At 37.3% G+C, this 19,093-nt stretch overlaps 1 protein-coding gene across 2 annotated transcripts in view; it reads left to right on the forward strand.

Moving 5' to 3' along the window:
* Window positions 1–12,555, forward strand: part of LOC134651103 (protein eva-1-like) — a 71,283-nt gene extending 58,728 nt beyond the window's left edge. For both annotated transcript variants that reach the window (XM_063506098.1, XM_063506099.1), the window contains 3 exons: window positions 645–737; window positions 4,954–5,118; window positions 11,566–12,555. In XM_063506098.1, coding sequence (XP_063362168.1) covers window positions 645–737; window positions 4,954–5,118; window positions 11,566–12,083 — 776 coding nt within the window. In that variant the 3' untranslated portion in view covers window positions 12,084–12,555. The remainder of the gene's footprint in view (window positions 1–644; window positions 738–4,953; window positions 5,119–11,565) is intronic.
* The last annotated feature ends 6,538 nt before the right edge of the window (window positions 12,556–19,093 follow it).

A 19,093-nucleotide genomic window follows, 5' to 3' on the forward strand; every position in this document is an offset into this window, starting at 1 on the left:
CACCATTTTTCGATAGACAATGTCACACAACTGAGATGAATCGAATGACACCACCATACATTGTAATCCTTTAAACAGTGTAGGCCGTGCCAAAGAATTAGATATACGGTCATAGACACATATATTATACATAGTTGATCTCATACCAGGTGTACTTTCGTCACTCTATCAGACAGCTCTACTGTTTATACACATGCTCGAAAAATAAAACCCTCCGTAGTAAAATCAATATTGAACTGAACTCAATAAATCAAGCAGAAAAAAAAAACAAAGTCTTCGTAAATCAATTTTAAAGCCATATATACACATTGTACCCGTCACGAGAATAAATTCCGTAATGTTACAGCTATATAACATGAGATGTCAAGGTACCCAAAATAACTCTAAACGTGAGATTTCATTATAATAATAAAACCAGCAGCGTATGACAACGTCACGTTTTCCCAAGATTGCTTCTATTCCTTCTTCCTCATAAAACTTAGGCGTGCTCTTAAAATACAAAAAATAAAGATACTACAAACCCCAATTCACCCCGAGTCTAAAATTAACGTTCAGTTTAAGTGTCAAAGAGTCCACTTGTGAGGTTATCCTTAATTAAATTTGACTCTTATAAAAAGTTGGTTAAAGAGTTTTTTTGGTTGCAGTGCCTCGAACGGTTTTGAAGGAGCGGTACGAGAGTGCTCCCGAGGAAGACGAGGTTGCTCACGACGTATCAGAGCTCGAACACGACGATGTCGGTGAGTGGTTTTTTAATTATTTTTGGCGGCTTCGTTTTAGGCCGCGTAGGCGAAATCACTGGGCCGTGAGGAATTTTAAGTTAAAAGTTCTCGCTGCGGTTAAAACTTGGGAGAAGGTAATTTATAAATACCTAGTATTAGTCGATATTAAACTTTCGTGAGACATATTTTCAAACTGTTTATACGACAACGGTTTCACTCACATGAATTTTTAGTCGCTATTTAATTGGCGACATGTTTCGGGCCCTTCGGGGGTCCTTCCTCAAGTTTCAATTCAAGTGAGTGAAACCGTTGTCGTATAAACACCCAGTAACGTATTAGTGTATGCCGAGATACTTATTTTTCGTTATTTTGTGCAGTGAACATTGCAGATTACTATAATTATCATATTATTATTCTTCTTTTTTGTTTCTTTTTTTTTTTGTTGATTCACTCTGTATAAATAAATACTTATCAGTAAATCATGTTTGTATACTTTTTAGATTTATGTTTTAATATTAGCAAAATATTTACAGCATTCAACATAACAATTTCACCCTGTATTTATTCTTAATTTATGTAGGCATAAAAATCGACACTAAAAGGTGAGTTTGTCATAACCAACCGGTTGTGGTCGGTAACCACCAACAGAGTAGAAAACAAAAAACAAACGATTGTATCGTACACTTAACTATAAATAAAATTAACACCCTATACTGATGACAACAAAATGGATGGCTAATTTAGACTAGGGTACCGCTCTTAAGCAGATTTTCCTTCATAATATAATGTGCCGAAAAGGCAGAACTTAAAGCTAATAAAGCAAGATTATGAGGAGTCACGCGGTTCCTTGAGAGCCTTTTATCATTTAATCCACTTTTGCCTGACGTGGCGAAGTGTTGATGCGGAGCTTACAGTAATGCTTACACGAATGCACTAAAATAGACTTACTTTTTATGTACGTTAGCATGTATTTTATTTTATGATGTTATTTATGTATTTTATTTACTTATAATGTAACTATCGCAACGTTTTAAGCTGTCGCATCAAATATACATTTTTCAATCCCTCGAAGTTACGTTAAGGTACTTATCTGATCCTGTTATATTTATGTTATAAAATACCTATCATTAGGTAGTCGAAAACTTAGCATGCGACACGAAAACAAAAGTATAAAAATACAACAGTTAAAGTGAGCGAAGCTTTGGTGGAACTGCTCTTTTTTACATGGAAGTATATCCGATATATATAAAGGTACACATTTGTATTTCCGACCTAGGCCGAACTCCTATTTTCTTGATTATCAGAACAGAAGTAATAACTAAGCATGTCAGTCGAGTTGTGACCCAGTTAGCGAAGTAAATATTTACACTGCCACTGCCATTTACAAAGCCACTCTAATATATGTCAAAGTCATATGTTGATTAAACTGGCAACTTGCGCCTGGCTTCCACACATTCCGTTACACGTGAGAGGTTGAGTAAGAACCTCGTCTGGAGTTTTACGTGGTCTCGGCACGTATTTAAGTAGTGTAGTTGTTTACTACGGCGCAGAAAAATTTGAAACCTTGCCAAGAGAAAACGTAAAAATTTACCGGTACTCGTAACAAAGATTTGGCGTTTAACGTTTTCAAGAATTATAATCAAATAATACATACAATATTAAAGAAGAGATCCATAACTTACGAGCAAATATCTGTGATAAACACACAAATAAATGCCCTTACTAAGATTTGAACCCAGGACCTAAGGCTGTTTGTTAGCAGGATATACCTATATACCTAATTATAATGAAAAACTTACTTTACTGATAACATTACAAGACTCATCGTGGGCAAACCCTTGAGTAGGTTTGTGTGCCAATTTAATAGTCCCGGAAATTTTATTAAAGCACTGCCCTATGACATGACTGAACGATAACTCATTGTGCTCCCAAATATCTTTGGTAATGTTTGTAGCTAATCCCACAAATAGCAGTAGTTGTTGCCTCATCGTAAACCATACAACAAACTTCGAAACGACTACAGCCACTGAAGACAATACAGACCCGAGTAATTTCATCCACAGAGTTTATTGCGGGTAGCACACCTTTATTGCCTCACTATAAAACTCCTCGCTTCGACCTGTAGCGATTTACTGGATTGCTGTCTGTAAAACATCAATGAGTTTATACCTAGTTTATTTACCGGGTTACTTTAGATTACTTGACGTGTTTCTTAAGGTTGATCATGAACTAAGTAATGAGGTCCAAAAAAAAAACATAATGAAGAGTGATTAGATAAATGGCTAGTTTGTGGTAAATTTCCGTTGCAAAGATACATTACGTGAAACATTTTGTTAAAATGGTCTGATAAAAAAATCATTTTCACCAATTACCATCATCACCAGTCCATTTGTATTAAATCTCTGGAACATACTGAATTTTCCAAGATATTTAAATCTAACTATTGTTTTAAACCCTATTGTGTAAAGATACCGAGAACATGGTATTCTTGATAAATTACATATTTCAGGTTTACCGTCGGATAATGATAAAATAATATTAAGGCGAGAATAAACAATTTGTATGAACGGTTTTTAATAACGGAATCATTTGGATTAGATTGTTAATGTAAATGCGAGGTAATCATTACACCGCAATAAAATTATATTATCATAGAAATATGATACTAGATATAGGACACAGCTAAATATGAAGAACCTATGATGGTATAGTAACAACAATTTAAAAAAAAATTGGCGTATATCATAATTGTAGGATAGGATCCCTTATATTATATATTATCTAATACCTACCTTTAAACGAGCAATTCTTGCATATTTATTTATATATTTATTTATTTATATGTATATATATTTCGGGGATCTCGGGAACGGCTCTAACGATTTCGATGAAATTTGCTATATATGGGGGTTTTTGGGGGTGAAAAATCGATCTAGCTAGGTTTTATCTATGGGAAAACGCGCATTTTCGAGTTTTTATATGTTTTCCGAGCAAAGCTCGGTCTCCCAGATATTTTTAATTAAGACGACCTCGTTTTAATTAAAATAATTTCCTAACTAAAAAGTCGTCACAATGTTTCAGAAAGTGTGTTTGACATAAATATGTATTAAAATTTTCCGTATATTTCGGCATCGAATAAAACACCTGTATAGAATTTTAGCTCATTTATCTAATTTTCCAAGCTTTCAGTTTATAATACAACGAGGAGCATGTATCTATGTAATTATCTGTACTCGTCTCTCAGACAACGCAAGTGCTGTAGAATTCTCTTTGAGCGTGTGTTCCAAGTTCGGGGTACAATTATAAATATAATATTGTCTTCGGTTACCGCTATAGTTACTCATGAAATAAAACGGATTATATCGCGTAGGTACATTGAATTAATACTACATCCCGACGACGAACTCTGTAAAGGGTTCGAAACATCGGGATGTAGTATAAATTCAATATACGCGATATAATCCGTTTTAATAGTTTTATTTCAATTATAAATATGTTTCACTAACGGCCCGATTTGAACAATGCTCATAAGAAGTCACAGCGGTACGATACCGATCTGTCAGTGTCAAAAGCGACGTTTTTTGGTTGAAGAAATGTCGGGCAAAACGTCGCGCCACGTCACTCGACGTCGCTGGCTGTAGGAAAGCACTCAGTAGTAACATAACTGTGCATAATCATTACAATTTCAACAAAATGTTGAAACCACGAACAGTCATTTGCTAAACCAGAATTCATACATCACTTGTAAATTGATTTTGAATAAAATAAATGCTTTTATCTGTAATTCTGTTATTAATAATAAGCATTTAAATATGAACGTTGAATATAACACCTACTTAACTGTAAATTGATACATTTTACCAATTTATGTACAAGGCTACATTAAATATGGTGGCTGGATACACAAGTCTATTTACTGTACGTTTATTTTAAGTAAAGATGTCTTTGAAGGCTTTATGGAAGTCCGAGTATTAATTTATATATTTGCCGTTATCGCCAGCTTCCTAAACAGACGGGGCCTGTTAGACAACATGTCAATCGCTAACGCTACGTAGCGAACGAAACGCAACTGTCGCACTAATATTGAAGAGTGATAGAGAGACACGAAGCGATTCGATGGCGAAGCGCTAATGATCGTCACCTTGGCTAGGCCGCCTGGGCTATACAAAATATAGTCCAACGCTCCACTACATACTCAGTTTGCAACCCCATTCTCATACAATCACAATTGCAGATGAATCCAACGACCGATGGTGGGGGGAATCCGCGGTCCCGCCCGCGCCGGCGGTGGCGGCCGTGCCTCCTCGCCCTTCCGTAGCCCCTGCTGCCAATGTCACTAGCATCGTCAGAAGCGAGCCCGCACCTTCACCTAGACCTGAGAGAGATGGTACTAATTATGGTAAGACTTTTCATAATATATAGAAGCATAAAAAGCGACTTATATGACCTGTCATACTCAGAAAATTAACAAGGCTTGTTCTCCGTCACCGAAGAAATACTGGTAAATATCAAAATTATATTTCGTGTGTTCCAAAAAACTCACGGTACACGAGATGCCTAACGTTTTAACTCGGCTGTCAGTGCTACAATTTAATTTTCCATATCTAAATAATACTAGCTAGCTTATTTAGATATGGATTTTTATTATTTTATTATACCTACGCTCGAAAAATAAATTCCTTCGGCAGTCGGGTAAAATAAATAAAATAAATAAATAAAAAGTTTACATTACGACCACAAAAGTGTGCAATACCATTACAATTATGCGTTTAAAATTATTAATTGTAATAAAGAACACATGAAAATAATACCTCGTAATAGGTATTATCTTTCAATCGTACACCGCAATATGATATTAGAAAGTGCCGTAAAATTATAAAACCTATATTTCTTAATTAAATAGCACTAAAATGGAAATTAAATAGCATCATCCATTCATCACTTTAAGTGATTTCCAAGCGCAAACAGTCGGGTCTGTTATTCGAGATCAATTTAATGATTTATTACAATCTAATGAGCTTCATTTTCTGAAATCTTGAAATCGGGGCTGACATTTTACAATTAAGTAGCGAGAGTGTATTTAGGTTAAGAGCCCGTTAACGATTTTAGAGCCAAAATGTAAAATTAATACATTTAATCGTTGAAATTGTACAGCTTTTGTTACGTAATTAATATCTAAATAACAAGTATTCGTTACTATTAGACGTCTTCTCATCTTGTCTTTTAATAATGAGGTCCCGAGCGTGCGTCACCGGCAATATATGACGAGAAAGGGCAGTTTTTAAAAATTCATCAATAAATTATAGTGGTAAATTATACAAAATGATGTACTTATTGTAGGGTATGCCAACAATTGTAATATGTCGGGTAGTTATATAATAAAGTCAGTTAGTGCCCAGCTTGCGTTTTACTTAATACATTCCATTGGCGCAGTCGGGATTTTTAATTAATTAGCGAGTATATACGCGTTTTCGATTATCTAAGTGATTATATAGGAGTGTGGTGTGCCGCGCATAATAAGTTTTTGTGGATTGTAAAATGCCAATCGGTAAAATCGAAGCGTTCGATCTAAGCTCTAAGCAATGGCCGGCTTACGTACGACGTGTCAAACAGTTTATTTTACTAAACGAAATTAAAGACACTTTAAAAGTGCCTACGTTAATTACCGTGGTTGGTGACGCGACTTACTCGTTAATGTGCGACCTTTGTGCTCCTAGCCACCCAGAGACAAAAACATTTGATGAACTCGTCAAGTTGGTTTCCGATCACCTCGAGCCGCAGCGCTCAGAAATCGCTGAGCGGCATATTTACCGACAACGGAGGCAACAACCTGGTGAAACGCTGACGGATTTCCTACAAAGTCTGAAACATCTCGCAGTCAATTGTAATTTTACGGGAAGGTTAGAGGAGGAGTTGCGAGATCAGTTCGTCTCTGGTTTGGCAAGTGAGGCCATGAGATCACGGATTTTTGCAGAGAAAAATATTAAGTACAGCAAAGCAGTGGAACTAGCTCTGGCACTGGAGGCCGCGGAGAAACATGCGGTCCTAAGCGGGACCGGCGGGGGCTCGACGGCGGCGGGTGCGAACGGCGGCGGCGTCGGCGCGACGGGCGAGGGCCTGCACGCCCTGCACGCGCGACACGGCGGAGCCAGGCCGCGACGGCCGACCGAGGGTGCGGAGCGCGGCGGCGGCGTCGGCGCAAGGGCATCCGGCGGCGGCGGCGGCGGCGGCGGCGCCGCATATAACTCGACGGGCGAGGATACGGCTTGCTGGAGATGCGGTAAACGGCATCGCGCAAATAAGTGTCGTTTTGCTAATTATAATTGCGATCAGTGTAACCAACGCGGACATTTAAAAGTGATGTGTCCAAAAAGTGAACGGCGTAATAGTGACAAGCGGCAGCATTACTTAAGTGATAATTCCGAGGACGAGTTTTACCATATTCAGATGCAATCCCGAGGTAACGACCCTTATTTTGTTGACATGGAAGTTGATGGGTTAAATGTAGAAATGGAAATCGATACCGGCAGTAGAATATCAGCAATTAATGAACAATTTTATCAACGTTTTTTTAAAAATAAAGAATTGTTAACTGATTATTCAAGATTTCGTAGTTATCATGGCTCACGAATTGAACCTCTTGGATACCTCTCTGTCGAAGTGTATTTTGAAGGTATGAGAGTGTATAACCAATATCTATATGTTATTAGAAACGGTGGCAGGCCACTGCTAGGTCGAGACTGGCTTAGAGCGTTCGGTATTAAAGAGATAAAAATTAACCAGATAGTGGAGGATCAATTCGTGAAGCAATTGTGCAAAGATTACCCAGAAGTGTTTACTGACAAGTTAGGAACATGTAAAAAAACTCTCAACTTAGAGCTAACGGATTGCGAGGGTGTGTACATGCGGGCGCGGCCGGTGCCGCTGGCGCTGCGCGCGGGCGTCGAGCGCGAGCTGGCGCGCCTGGAGCGCGACGGTACTATATACAGGGTGAGTCATTCTGATTTTGGAACTCCCATTGTGCCGGTGATCAAAACAAACGGGGAACTTAGGTTGTGCGGTGATTATAAAATAACAATTAATCCTAAGCTAAAGCGGGACTATTACCCTCTACCGCGAATAGAGGAGTTATTTGCCAACTTAAGTAACGGGCAAGAATTCACAAAAATCGACCTTAGACATGCATACGAGCAAGTGATGTTAACTGAAAGTTCGCAACGTTTCACCACAATCACCACGCATATAGGTACATTTTCTTACCGCCGCACACCCTATGGCCTCTCATGTGTGCCGGAAAAATTTCAAAAATTAATGGAGGAGACTTTGCGGGGGGTACCGGGCACAGTGGTGTTTCTGGACGATATTTGCGTCACGGGACCGGACCGCCATACACACCTCCGCAGTCTCAGGATGGTACTTGAGAGGCTTAAGGAAATGGGGTTAACTGTCAAAATGGAAAAATGTCAATTCCTTCAAGAAAAAGTACATTACTTAGGATTTATCATTGATAAAACCGGTTTACACCCGGACCCGACTAAGCTTGAGGCAATCACTAGTTTACCGACGCCTACTGACGTCACGCAGTTAAAAAGTTTTTTAGGTCTCTTAAATTATTACGGGAAATTTATTCCGAATCTTAGTACCTTATTACATCCACTGCATGCGCTTTTAAAAAAAAATGTTAACTGGTCATGGAACAGTGATTGCGAACAGGCTTTCAACAAGGCAAAAAAGATGTTGGTTAGTGATCGCGTTTTGGCGCACTATGAGGAGGGGCGGGAGCTCGTGCTATCTGTGGACAGCAGTTCGTATGGCGTTGGCGCGATTTTGGCGCACCGGTACGCGGACGGCAGCGAGCGGCCCGTCAGCTGTGCCTCGCGCACGCTCAACGACGCGGAGAAGAACTACAGCCAACTCGATAAAGAGGCCTTGGCCATATTTTATGGGGTGACTAAGCATCACCAATATTTGTTTGGGAGGCAGTTCTTGCTCCGCACGGATCACAAACCGCTCATGTATATTTTTGGTGAAAAGAAAGGTATTCCACAGACGGCTGCCAGCCGGTTACAGCGCTGGGCTGCGCGGCTGGCGGGCTATGATTATAAGGTTGAATTTGTTAGGTCCGCGGATAACGGCCCGGCGGACAGTCTATCTAGGCTTCCATTGTCACACGAGCGTCGCCCCGCCTCAGAGACGTCGTGTTTTAATATGTTGGAAACAATGCCAATTAATTTTAAGGATGTGGCTAATGAAACAAAAAAAGATCCTCTGTTATGTAAGATTCTAGGATACATAATGTTCGGTTGGCCATTATCCCCTAATCGAGAGGAAGAAAAACCTTGGGCTCGAAGCATTCGGGCCCAACGTAGGGCTAATAAAAAGCTTACTATAATGGAGCCTGATCGAACTTAAGGTTTAATTAAGTTAAGGATAAAAAAATGCATTACATTAGTCTTTAGTATAATTCTATAACAAATAAGTTTTTTTTTGTTAAGATATTTAGCTCAAGCCTTATTTTCTGGGTTCGACGTTTAAAACACAATACTTGAGTTAGGTACAATAAGGTAATTAATTACAACATTTAACGGACGTTCACGGAAATTTAAGGCTTTTCCTAGGTATATCAATCGAAGTGTATGAATATTATCATGTACCTATTTTTTTTCATTCGATTTGTCTTCCAGTGATGGGAGGGGTATATAGGGTAAATATTGTTATTTATATAAAAAATTATTAGAGGTTAATTAAATTAGTGATTCTTAAAGGACTATGTCTTGATTTGGTGGTGGGATGTGTAGGGTATGCCAACAATTGTAATATGTCGGGTAGTTATATAATAAAGTCAGTTAGTGCCCAGCTTGCGTTTTACTTAATACATTCCACTTATAAGAACAGTTTCAGCAAATGTTGTAGATTGTTTAAGTATTAAAATTACGTTGAAATTAATCATCGATTTTCGCGAAAAATTTATACTTGTTTTGAAGTAATTTGTGGTGAAAATTCATTTCGTCTCACTTTCATTAACTCTTATTCAATATCATATAACAAAAATGTAGTATATTAAATGTGGAGTACAAGATGTGGAGTGTGTAATACAAAATTACCATTTTTAGCAGTCCAAACTTTATGAAATTTACAAATAAGATCGACAAAATCAGTGCGTTACGCGCGTTTACCTAAACATCCAACAGAAAAAAAATCATTACTAATTTAGTAAGTCTGTTTTCAAAAAAAAAATGTGTAAAAGTGCAAAATAAGAAGACGTGCTAATAGATACTATTTATTATTTCTATTACGTAACAAAAGGTGTACAATTTCATCGACTAAATCTATCATTTTTACATTTTTGCGACTAAAATCGATACCGGTCTCTTAATAAAATTTATTGGCTCATACATAAATTAGGGGAGACGGGACTAGAATAACATATGGTTTTTTTTTCAAGGCGCCTAAAAATTTGAACTGAACACGAGTTTTTACTTATTTTTTTTTTTCAATAAGATGATTTTACCCAGGAAAATAAGTAATTAATTCATATCTCGTGGTCGGGCTTAGATTTAACACTTCCGGGTTAAGTGTTTTTGTAAAATAAAAAGCTGCGGTCGGGAAAATTTTGAGGAATCACGAGACATAGATTACCTTCAGCAAACTGCGTATCATGGCACGTTTTCCGAGATTCAAGATCACTATAAGTACACAACGACGCTCTTTTATTAGTTCTACGCTGCAAGCTTATTTAGTTGTCTACGCTATTTTATACTCAACATTCCTCGTTTACCAAAAACATCTTTTTTTATAATTTACATGAATAATTACATCGTAAAAGTGCAATTGAAGTCACTAAAACGATCATGTGCCCTAAACTACTCAGGAAACGCCGATGTGTAGTAACAGTAACCTAGTAACTATGAGTCGAATTTTTATGCTCCACCTATCGAACAAGACAAGTGATCTGTGAATTTGCACTAATATAGCGCAGGGAATTATTAAAATGTTTCTCGTTAGGTAATTTCAATAATTTTAAAAGGTTTTGATGGAATCAGATTGTATTAGCCGTTCAAACATTTTACTTTCATATTATATGTACCTAGATATCAATAACGCTTTAATAATTTTGCATTTTCCCTTTTTTTATACAAGTCATTTTTATTCAAACAAACGTTGTTAATTACTATTTAATTTGCTTACTACTTGGTACCGAAACGTTAATTGAAATTACGTGAAACCACCATTATAACGCTTGGTATAGCGGAAATGAATATTTCGCATTCAGCGCAGTATAAGCTGGTATGACTCTGACATTAGTGGTAAAAAATAGAACAGTTTCTAACTTACAAGTGGCTATAAATAAAGCATTACGCTCAGCGTAGAGAAAGTCAATTATTTTAAGCGTCGCTTAAGACAATCAAGATATTTATGTTGTTTCTACATCAGAGAACAGAAAATGCTAGCTCTGTTTAGATGGGAAACTTAAGTAAACGCAGATTCAGATTTACATTTTTGCCTTTATACAGTTAGTTTTAGCCAATTAGGTACAATATGCCTATTTAAAACAATTGTATTAATAGTTCATTGCGTTTTCTTTTGTAAAGTTAATTAAAGCACCCTCGAGCGTAGTCTGTTTTGTACATAATTATCTATTATATTTTAGCTAAATACACCTTCGTAAAGTTTGTTTTAGCTAGTTATGTTTTTCTATATAAAGCGTGATTTAACTTAATTATGTAGTAACTTTGTAAAGATTGTTTACCTGGGTTTGTCCTTGTTATGACGAAAATTATTCCTATTGTTTTGATTTTCTTTCTTAGCAGGTTTCAAACAGACAATTTGACGATTTATTTTTCAGATACATTCACCACTATGTATGCGTATATCGGTGCGGGTTTGGCCGGAGCCATGTCGCTGTGTATCATCGCAGTGGTCGCGCGGTGCGTGGTCCGCAAGAGACGCCGCGACCGTCCCAAGGGCCCCGACGTCTCCGCCAGCACTGAGATCCCCAATGGATTCAACGACAGCATATCAGAGGTCGATAACGACATCAACATCACCAGCTTATCTGTCCCGGTCGATACCGTTGATTCTGGCTTAAAGCCAGAAATGCAATTCACCGACGTCGCTCTCAGTCCGAAAATCAATCGGTACGTCGGCCGACCTGTGCCTAATACCTACCCTCACGTCAGCACGAATATGTACGGGCAGGTTGCCGAATTCCCCATAGAAATGCCGCTCCGAACTATGCCCCACGGCACGTTAGGTCGCGGTGTAGCGGTCAAAACACTGCCTCGCGTCCAAATGCAAAACGAGACGGACCCTAACACAAGGAGTTTATATCGATATTCCAACGCCCAGTACTACTTTGGGTGACAACAGGAAAACCAAGGTACCGACGTATCTAGAACTTATTGTTTTTAGTGCAATGTAGTGAAGTGAGTATAGGACTTAGTGGATTATAAACAATGTCCTACTTTTAACACTGTGATACTGTGATATTAATAGAAGATCTTTCATAATGAATGCCACAGAATTCTATAAGATTTTAGGAATATGAAATACATTGTGTCGGAGAGAATTCTGTCTAGTTAATTAATATGAGAGTTTACTTGTTGTGAAATAAATTCTTAATACTTACTTAGTTGAGGTTTTGAAGTTGTAGTTTTGAACTGAGTTTATTGATGAATTATACTTAACTGATCGACGATATTAATAATGTATTACTGATCTACCTTTTATTTTACGTTCAAAAACAAACTTCGTCAATTTTCAATTAAAACTTTGCGTGCTTATTTAAATATTGTTGTTTTCAAAAACAAAATTTTCTTGCAACGAGATAAGGTACATTACATATTCAATCTTACGCTTTGACGAAGAAATCTTAGGCGTGAAATTGTTTTAATAAATTAAAGCTAGGGTAATTCCTAAACCGTTTCACATTTTGTTATCATCTGATATTTTACATAACACTGCATATTTTGCGAGATACTATTCCTAAGAATTTTGTTACGCTATTGTTTCTAAATTTCTTTCTCTTTATCTATTAATGAAAGTCACCGTGATACGCTATGCAGACGTGTGTAAGAATAAGTAATTGGGCAAAACGATCGGATTAAGAGAAGACATGATTTGACATAAGGAGACTGCATTTTATTGTAGGTACCTATTCTCAAGCGTAGCCAAAATGTGAAACCTGTCATAGTCAGGCGCGGATGACATAATAAAGAACTTTTGTGCACTGAGGAGCAACGAACCGGATCCCGATTCTGTTTTAAATTTCTTATTCTGTAAATTTTATGGATTTGATCTGTCAGCTGCCTGGTCCAGAAATATCATTTTTGACAGCTGACAGATCAAAGCCAAAACTATTTCAGAACAAGAAGTAAAATCAGCACCGGTCTCATGGGTTTGGGATGACATTTGACCGATACAAACTTGTGTAAATATAATTATTGGCCACAAAGCATCAACCACTTTACCCCCTTGAATATTTCCTTACTAACCTTGCCCTATCGTGCCCAAAGTTATCAATTTGTATGGTAATGTACCAAGCCGGTTAAGAAGGTTCTAGGTATGGCGAAGCTTTCCTTGTAATATTGTATCGACCCCACTCGTAAGAAATTGAAATCCCGGGCCCGAAATTGTTAGCTAACAATTGGATTTGATTATATTAACCAAGCGTTTATGCGTTTAACTGGTTTTTCTGTTTATGTAGACTGTATCAGTATGTAGTTAGCTGCGGACACATCCGAAATTTGATTTTGCTATTTGAAGTGGTTATGGTAAACTGGGGATACGACTGTATCACTATGAGCGCATAAAATAATATCTAAATTAACTAAATAGTGTCCCGCTGCTGTGCAAAAATCTCCCCTCTTTCCCGACTTTTAGTCATATCATATGCTTCCACCGCTCTTTACAATATGTATATTCTATCTAAGTAGATACAAGTAATACATTTAATATAATCGTCTCAGTAAAGACAGTTTTTTTAATGCTCCGCCATACCCCGCGAGGTGAATAATGTACTCGTATAGTTCATACTGACCCGATTGTTGTATAGAAAACATAGAAATCATTTTAATCGAAATGTAACAATGAAACCGCATTTTATTTCAATTCCAGGGTTCTAGAAAAAATAATATCTGTTTATCTAATTACCTCGCGGAGTTCTATGGTCAGACGTTAAAAAATATCCTATATTTATAGTTCGTTTTTTTAGCATTAGAAAGAACTTGAAAGAAGGTAAGCGATTTTGACATGTCTTTTAATTGAAAAACACTTTTTAAAAATCAATAACTATTACTTATGAAAGCATATTTACCGTAACTTATTTTTAAAATGTGTTTTTCAATTAAAAGACACATCAAGATTGTTTACCTTATTTCTAATGCTAAAAAAACGAAGTATAGCCGATTGTTGACCACGTGAATACAAGAATCGCTTTAGCGGGTGCTTTCCATTTGTTCCATGGAAATATGAAGTCTTGAAACAGAGTTTGCATTTAAATCTTATAGCAGTATACAAATTTTCAACACTCAAATAATGCCTTTATTTGGGCGTTTTTTTTTTGTTATCCCCTACACTTTTTTTTCAAATTTGGGATTTTTTTATAATATTTCTACTCAGAATCACGAGCTCTTTCTATCCTAATAGGAGAAAAAAGTGTCCCAAAATTTCCATACATTTTTCGATCTTTCCATTCCGCGACCGCCATACAAAGTCTATAAAAAATGGTGACGTAATGGAAATAAAAACCTTAGGACACTTTTTTTCTCCTATTAGGATAGAAAGAGCTCGTGATTCTGAGTAGAAATAACATAAAAAATCCCAAATTTGAAAAAAAAGTGTAGGGGACAACAAAAAAAAACGCCCATTTACAAACGCCAGGGCTGTTCAACTTAATGGACTCCACGGTCGATCTGGACAGGTATATTCAATCATTGTCTTACATTGCCTAAAAAAGGAGAAAGCGTTTTGAAGATGCTCGATATCATTCATATCTAAAAGAAAAGTCAGCTTTAGGTATTGGAGACGCGCAGATATTAATTTGTACCTTGAGTTTACATTCTACTAAAAATATCACTCTTACTCGTATGGAACTATAGTGAAGTACCAGTAATTGGGAAAACGTGTCGTCATGTGGTGCACAAAGGCTCTATTAAAAAAATGACTGATATTTAAATTACTATTTAGAACACATTATTTGATATTTTAAGAAAGTAATTAAGGTCTGTACAGAAAACTTTTTATGTGGTACATCGTTTAACATTAAATTATATGCACAAAGTGTATTGTTTTATTTTTACTGTTAAGGTTTTTTCGGATGGCGAGAGCAGAGACTTACCCGTAGACAGCGAATATCTCCAGCATATCCTGCATATGCGCGTTGGGGGGTACTGCTTAGGGACATCTACCATAAGAGTATAACACTTCTTTAACGGCTACCAGAGTTCGAAGTCATATTGGAACGATGTGCTACCCCATCCTAAATTAATTTTGTATTAATCCGAAACGTCTGGAAACTATACCTACCACAACACAAAGCTTAACAAATAAAGGAAAAGTGGAAAACTCACCGTCTCTGGCGTCGTCACTGTATTACGAATGATGCGATCTGACATTGGCTGATAATAAACCGAGTCGCTTATTAGCCAATGTCAGATTGCATCTTTCGAACCAACGCGTACATAGGTCACTGTTTTTCACTATTTAAAAGAAAGTACACTTTATAATTTGTGTAGGTACAAATGTATACTAGTATTTTATAGAATCGTGATATAATGGAGAGCTTTTCAGTCGAGTACCGTGTTTAGGCAACTCAGCATAAGTAAGATACGAGATTGAAAAGCTTGATTATATCACTATTGTATACAATACTTTTTCTACGAGTCAACAAAAAAAATACTTAAAACTAGTAGAAGAATCATATATGTAGGTAAAAAATTCAAAAATATACAGCTAAGATGCGCGAGCAGCCGCGATACCTTCATACTCGTACGCGACCCGGCCCCCGCGCCCCGCGCCCCCGTCCGGTTGGTCAACGACACCTTCTCGTAACTCATGAGGCCCTGGTACTTGCTCCGCGCTTTCGATTGGTCAATTTCATTATAGTTGACTAAACTGTATCGAAACGAATATTATAGTTGACTAAACTGTATCGAAATGAATATTATAGTTGAGTTGGGGTTCCATAGTGGAAAAAGTATGCGATTTCACTTTGGTATACGAAGTCTTAATTCAAGCATTGCAGTCGACGAGTAGAAAAAATTATATTTTGAAATGAGCGGAACGGTTAGAGTTAGTGCTTATTTACCGAGGGAAAAGATGCAACACGAATATTTTTTTCGCAAATACGGTAGTGTGTCGGCACCATTACCTACGCTTCCGCAAAAGGAAAATTAATTATCTAATAAAAATACAAGATAACTCCCAAAACTTCCGGAAGCAAGTAAAGATAAAATTTAAATCGTAAAAATTTTGCGCTCGACCTACGTTCATAAATCAGGGTCCACACCGTCTTGATTTATTATTGCAGTTCAGAGAATGGGTGTAAAAATGGATTTTTGCATAATTATAATATATTTCGCGACCAGTGATAATCGCTTAAATTTGAATAGCAAATGCAAACGTTTTTAAGGATTTCGCATCTTATCGACTGAAATGAGATCAAAGGTTGCTGAAAATATATCAACCTCAAAAAAAATATTACAAAACGTTATCCACCGCCAAATGGTAGTGACAAATTTTAATTGGATCCAAAACTAACTTGTTATGGTGGTTCGTTAGCGCAGCTACGATAGTGTAATATTTTTCTAACAGTAAGCGCGTTCAAATTTCGAAATCACGTCGAATCAAATATTTCAATAATAAAAGTGCTGTGAATACCTATATAGATAGTCCTTAGCTGATGCCATGCCTATAGAGGCATGGCATAATGATATCAGCTAAGGAAACGGTTGCATGCAAGTGCCAATACAAAGTATGGTGCTAGTAACAATGATGAAAAGTGTGCGTTGACGTTAAAACTGATATCCGCATAGTGATAAGTTGATAACTTACCACAAATTTATTTCAAAAGAGGTATAAAGCATGCTTTAGTTTATTCGGCATGTAATAATCCCTGATATATCTGATTTGTACAATATACATTGTATAACGCTGGACGGAAAGGTTTTAGAGTGGCGAGCACAAGCCACAAGTTTCAGCTTGGGACATCGGATCGACCGACTATCTGGTTACATTTTTAGCGAACCATCGAACGAGGCTAGTGAACTACCGATCATCGGGGAGAACCTTGAGAGAGGCCTTTATACAGCAATCACGGGTAAGGTAAGTAAACAGTAAGTTACAATTTCTTGTTTGATAGCTACTCTTATATTAGGTACACGTTGAATTTTTTTTTACGCCAAACGACTCTAGATCCGACTTTATTATTAGCCAAAATGTTTTTTTTTTACTTCAGCCAACAACTCGCATGTTAAGGCTACGTTGACCGCTTACCATCAGGCGGGCCGTATGCTTGTTTGCATACCAACGTGGTATACAAAAAACCGGCCAAGTGCGAGTCGGACTCGCGCACGGAGGGTTCCGCACCATCAAAAAAAAATTGAGCAAAACAAGCAAAAAAACGGTCACCCATCCAAGTACTGACCCCGCCCGACGTTGCTTAACTTCGGTCAAAAATCACGTTTGTTGTACGGGAGCCCCACTTAAATCTTTATTTTATTCTGTTTTTAATATTTGTTGTTATAGCGGCAACAGAAATACATCATCTGTGAAAATTTCAACTGTCTAGCTATCACGGTTCGTGAGATACAGCCTGGTGACAGACGGACGGACGGACGGACGGACAGCGGAGTCTTAGTAATATTTTTACCCTTTGGGTACGGAACCCTAAAAAACAATATACTCAAAAAAGACTCTTGACGTTATTATTAGCCAAAATGTTTTTTACTTCAGCCATTTGTTTACGTTTAATTAAGGACAACCCTCCCCACGTTGTTTTGAATAACACGGTAACAGGGTGTTTTAATTTAAATATGTAGATGTAGGAAGTAAGCGAAATGGAGTGGGGAAAATTTCACGTTTTTTGTTACTTTCGGTGTAATGAGCGAGGATTTTGCATGCCCACGTAACCTAATTAATAGCTAACACATATTGAAGGTTAAGATGAAGACATTCAATTAAAACCGGCCAAGTGCGAGTCGGACTCGCGCACGGAGGGTTCCGCACCATCAACAAAAAATAGAGCAAAACAAGCAAAAAAACGGTCACCCATCCAAGTACTGACCCCGCCCGACGTTGCTTAACTTCGGTCAAAAATCACGTTTGTTGTACGGGAGCCCCACTTAAATCTTTATTTTATTCTGTTTTAAGTATTTGTTGTTATAGCGGCAACAGAAATACATCATCCGTGAAAATTTCAACTGTCTAGCTATCACGGTTCGTGAGATACTGCCTGGTGACAGACGGACGGACGGACAGCGGAGTCTTAGTAATAGGGTCCCGTTTTTACCCTTTGGGTACGGAACCCTAAAAAGGAGGTTAAATCGTAAAAATTACAAATTCACTTGTTTGAATCTGGGTATGTGATCATTATTTAAAGAAAGTAGGTACTGTCTGTTTCTATAGTGGTTTCAAAGTAGAATAAACCTGAAGTATTAGTAACAATAATTTTTTTTTATTGGTAGCCTGTAGTTCACTTGGTAAGTAGACAATCGACAATTATCGTCCTTCAAAGACAAGCGTCTGGTAGGTTTCAAAAGATATATTAAACATAAGTACATAGTATACGTTCCAAAAAACACATCAGTATGAGCCAGGATTTGAACCTGCGGATTGAAAGTCGCACGAAATCCTGCTCATCACACAAATTAAAGCTTTTTTCTACTCCCGTACTTTTATTTGTCATTTAAAGGGTCGTGCAACTATAAGATAGGGGTTTAAAGGTGTAAACCCCTATCTTATAGTTGTCAAGACAAGTCTTTAGTCTATTCCCCTAAAAAAGTATTTGTGCATACACGCAATATTTTTTTGGCACTTTTACTATACTTCGTGTAATCACCACTTAAAAAATATTATATGAAATACATTGTTGCCAACCTAATTTTAATTATCATCTCTGAGAGACTAGTGAACTATAGACATGTTTTTTTTTTATTTCATTCATTCTTTTTCCCCCGTATCCTCCATTTTTAAGGTTCCGTACCCAAAGGGTAAAAAACGGGACCCTATTACTAAGACTCCGCTGTCCGTCCGTCCGTCCGTCCGTCCGTCTGTCACCAGGCTGTATCTCACGAACCGTGATAGCTAGACAGTTGAAATTTTCACAGATGATGTATTTCTGTTGCCGCTATAACAACAAATACTAAAAACAGAAT

The sequence above is a fragment of the Cydia amplana genome, chromosome 9, assembly GCF_948474715.1.
Source record: "Cydia amplana chromosome 9, ilCydAmpl1.1, whole genome shotgun sequence".
Taxonomy (NCBI): Eukaryota; Metazoa; Arthropoda; class Insecta; order Lepidoptera; family Tortricidae; genus Cydia; species Cydia amplana.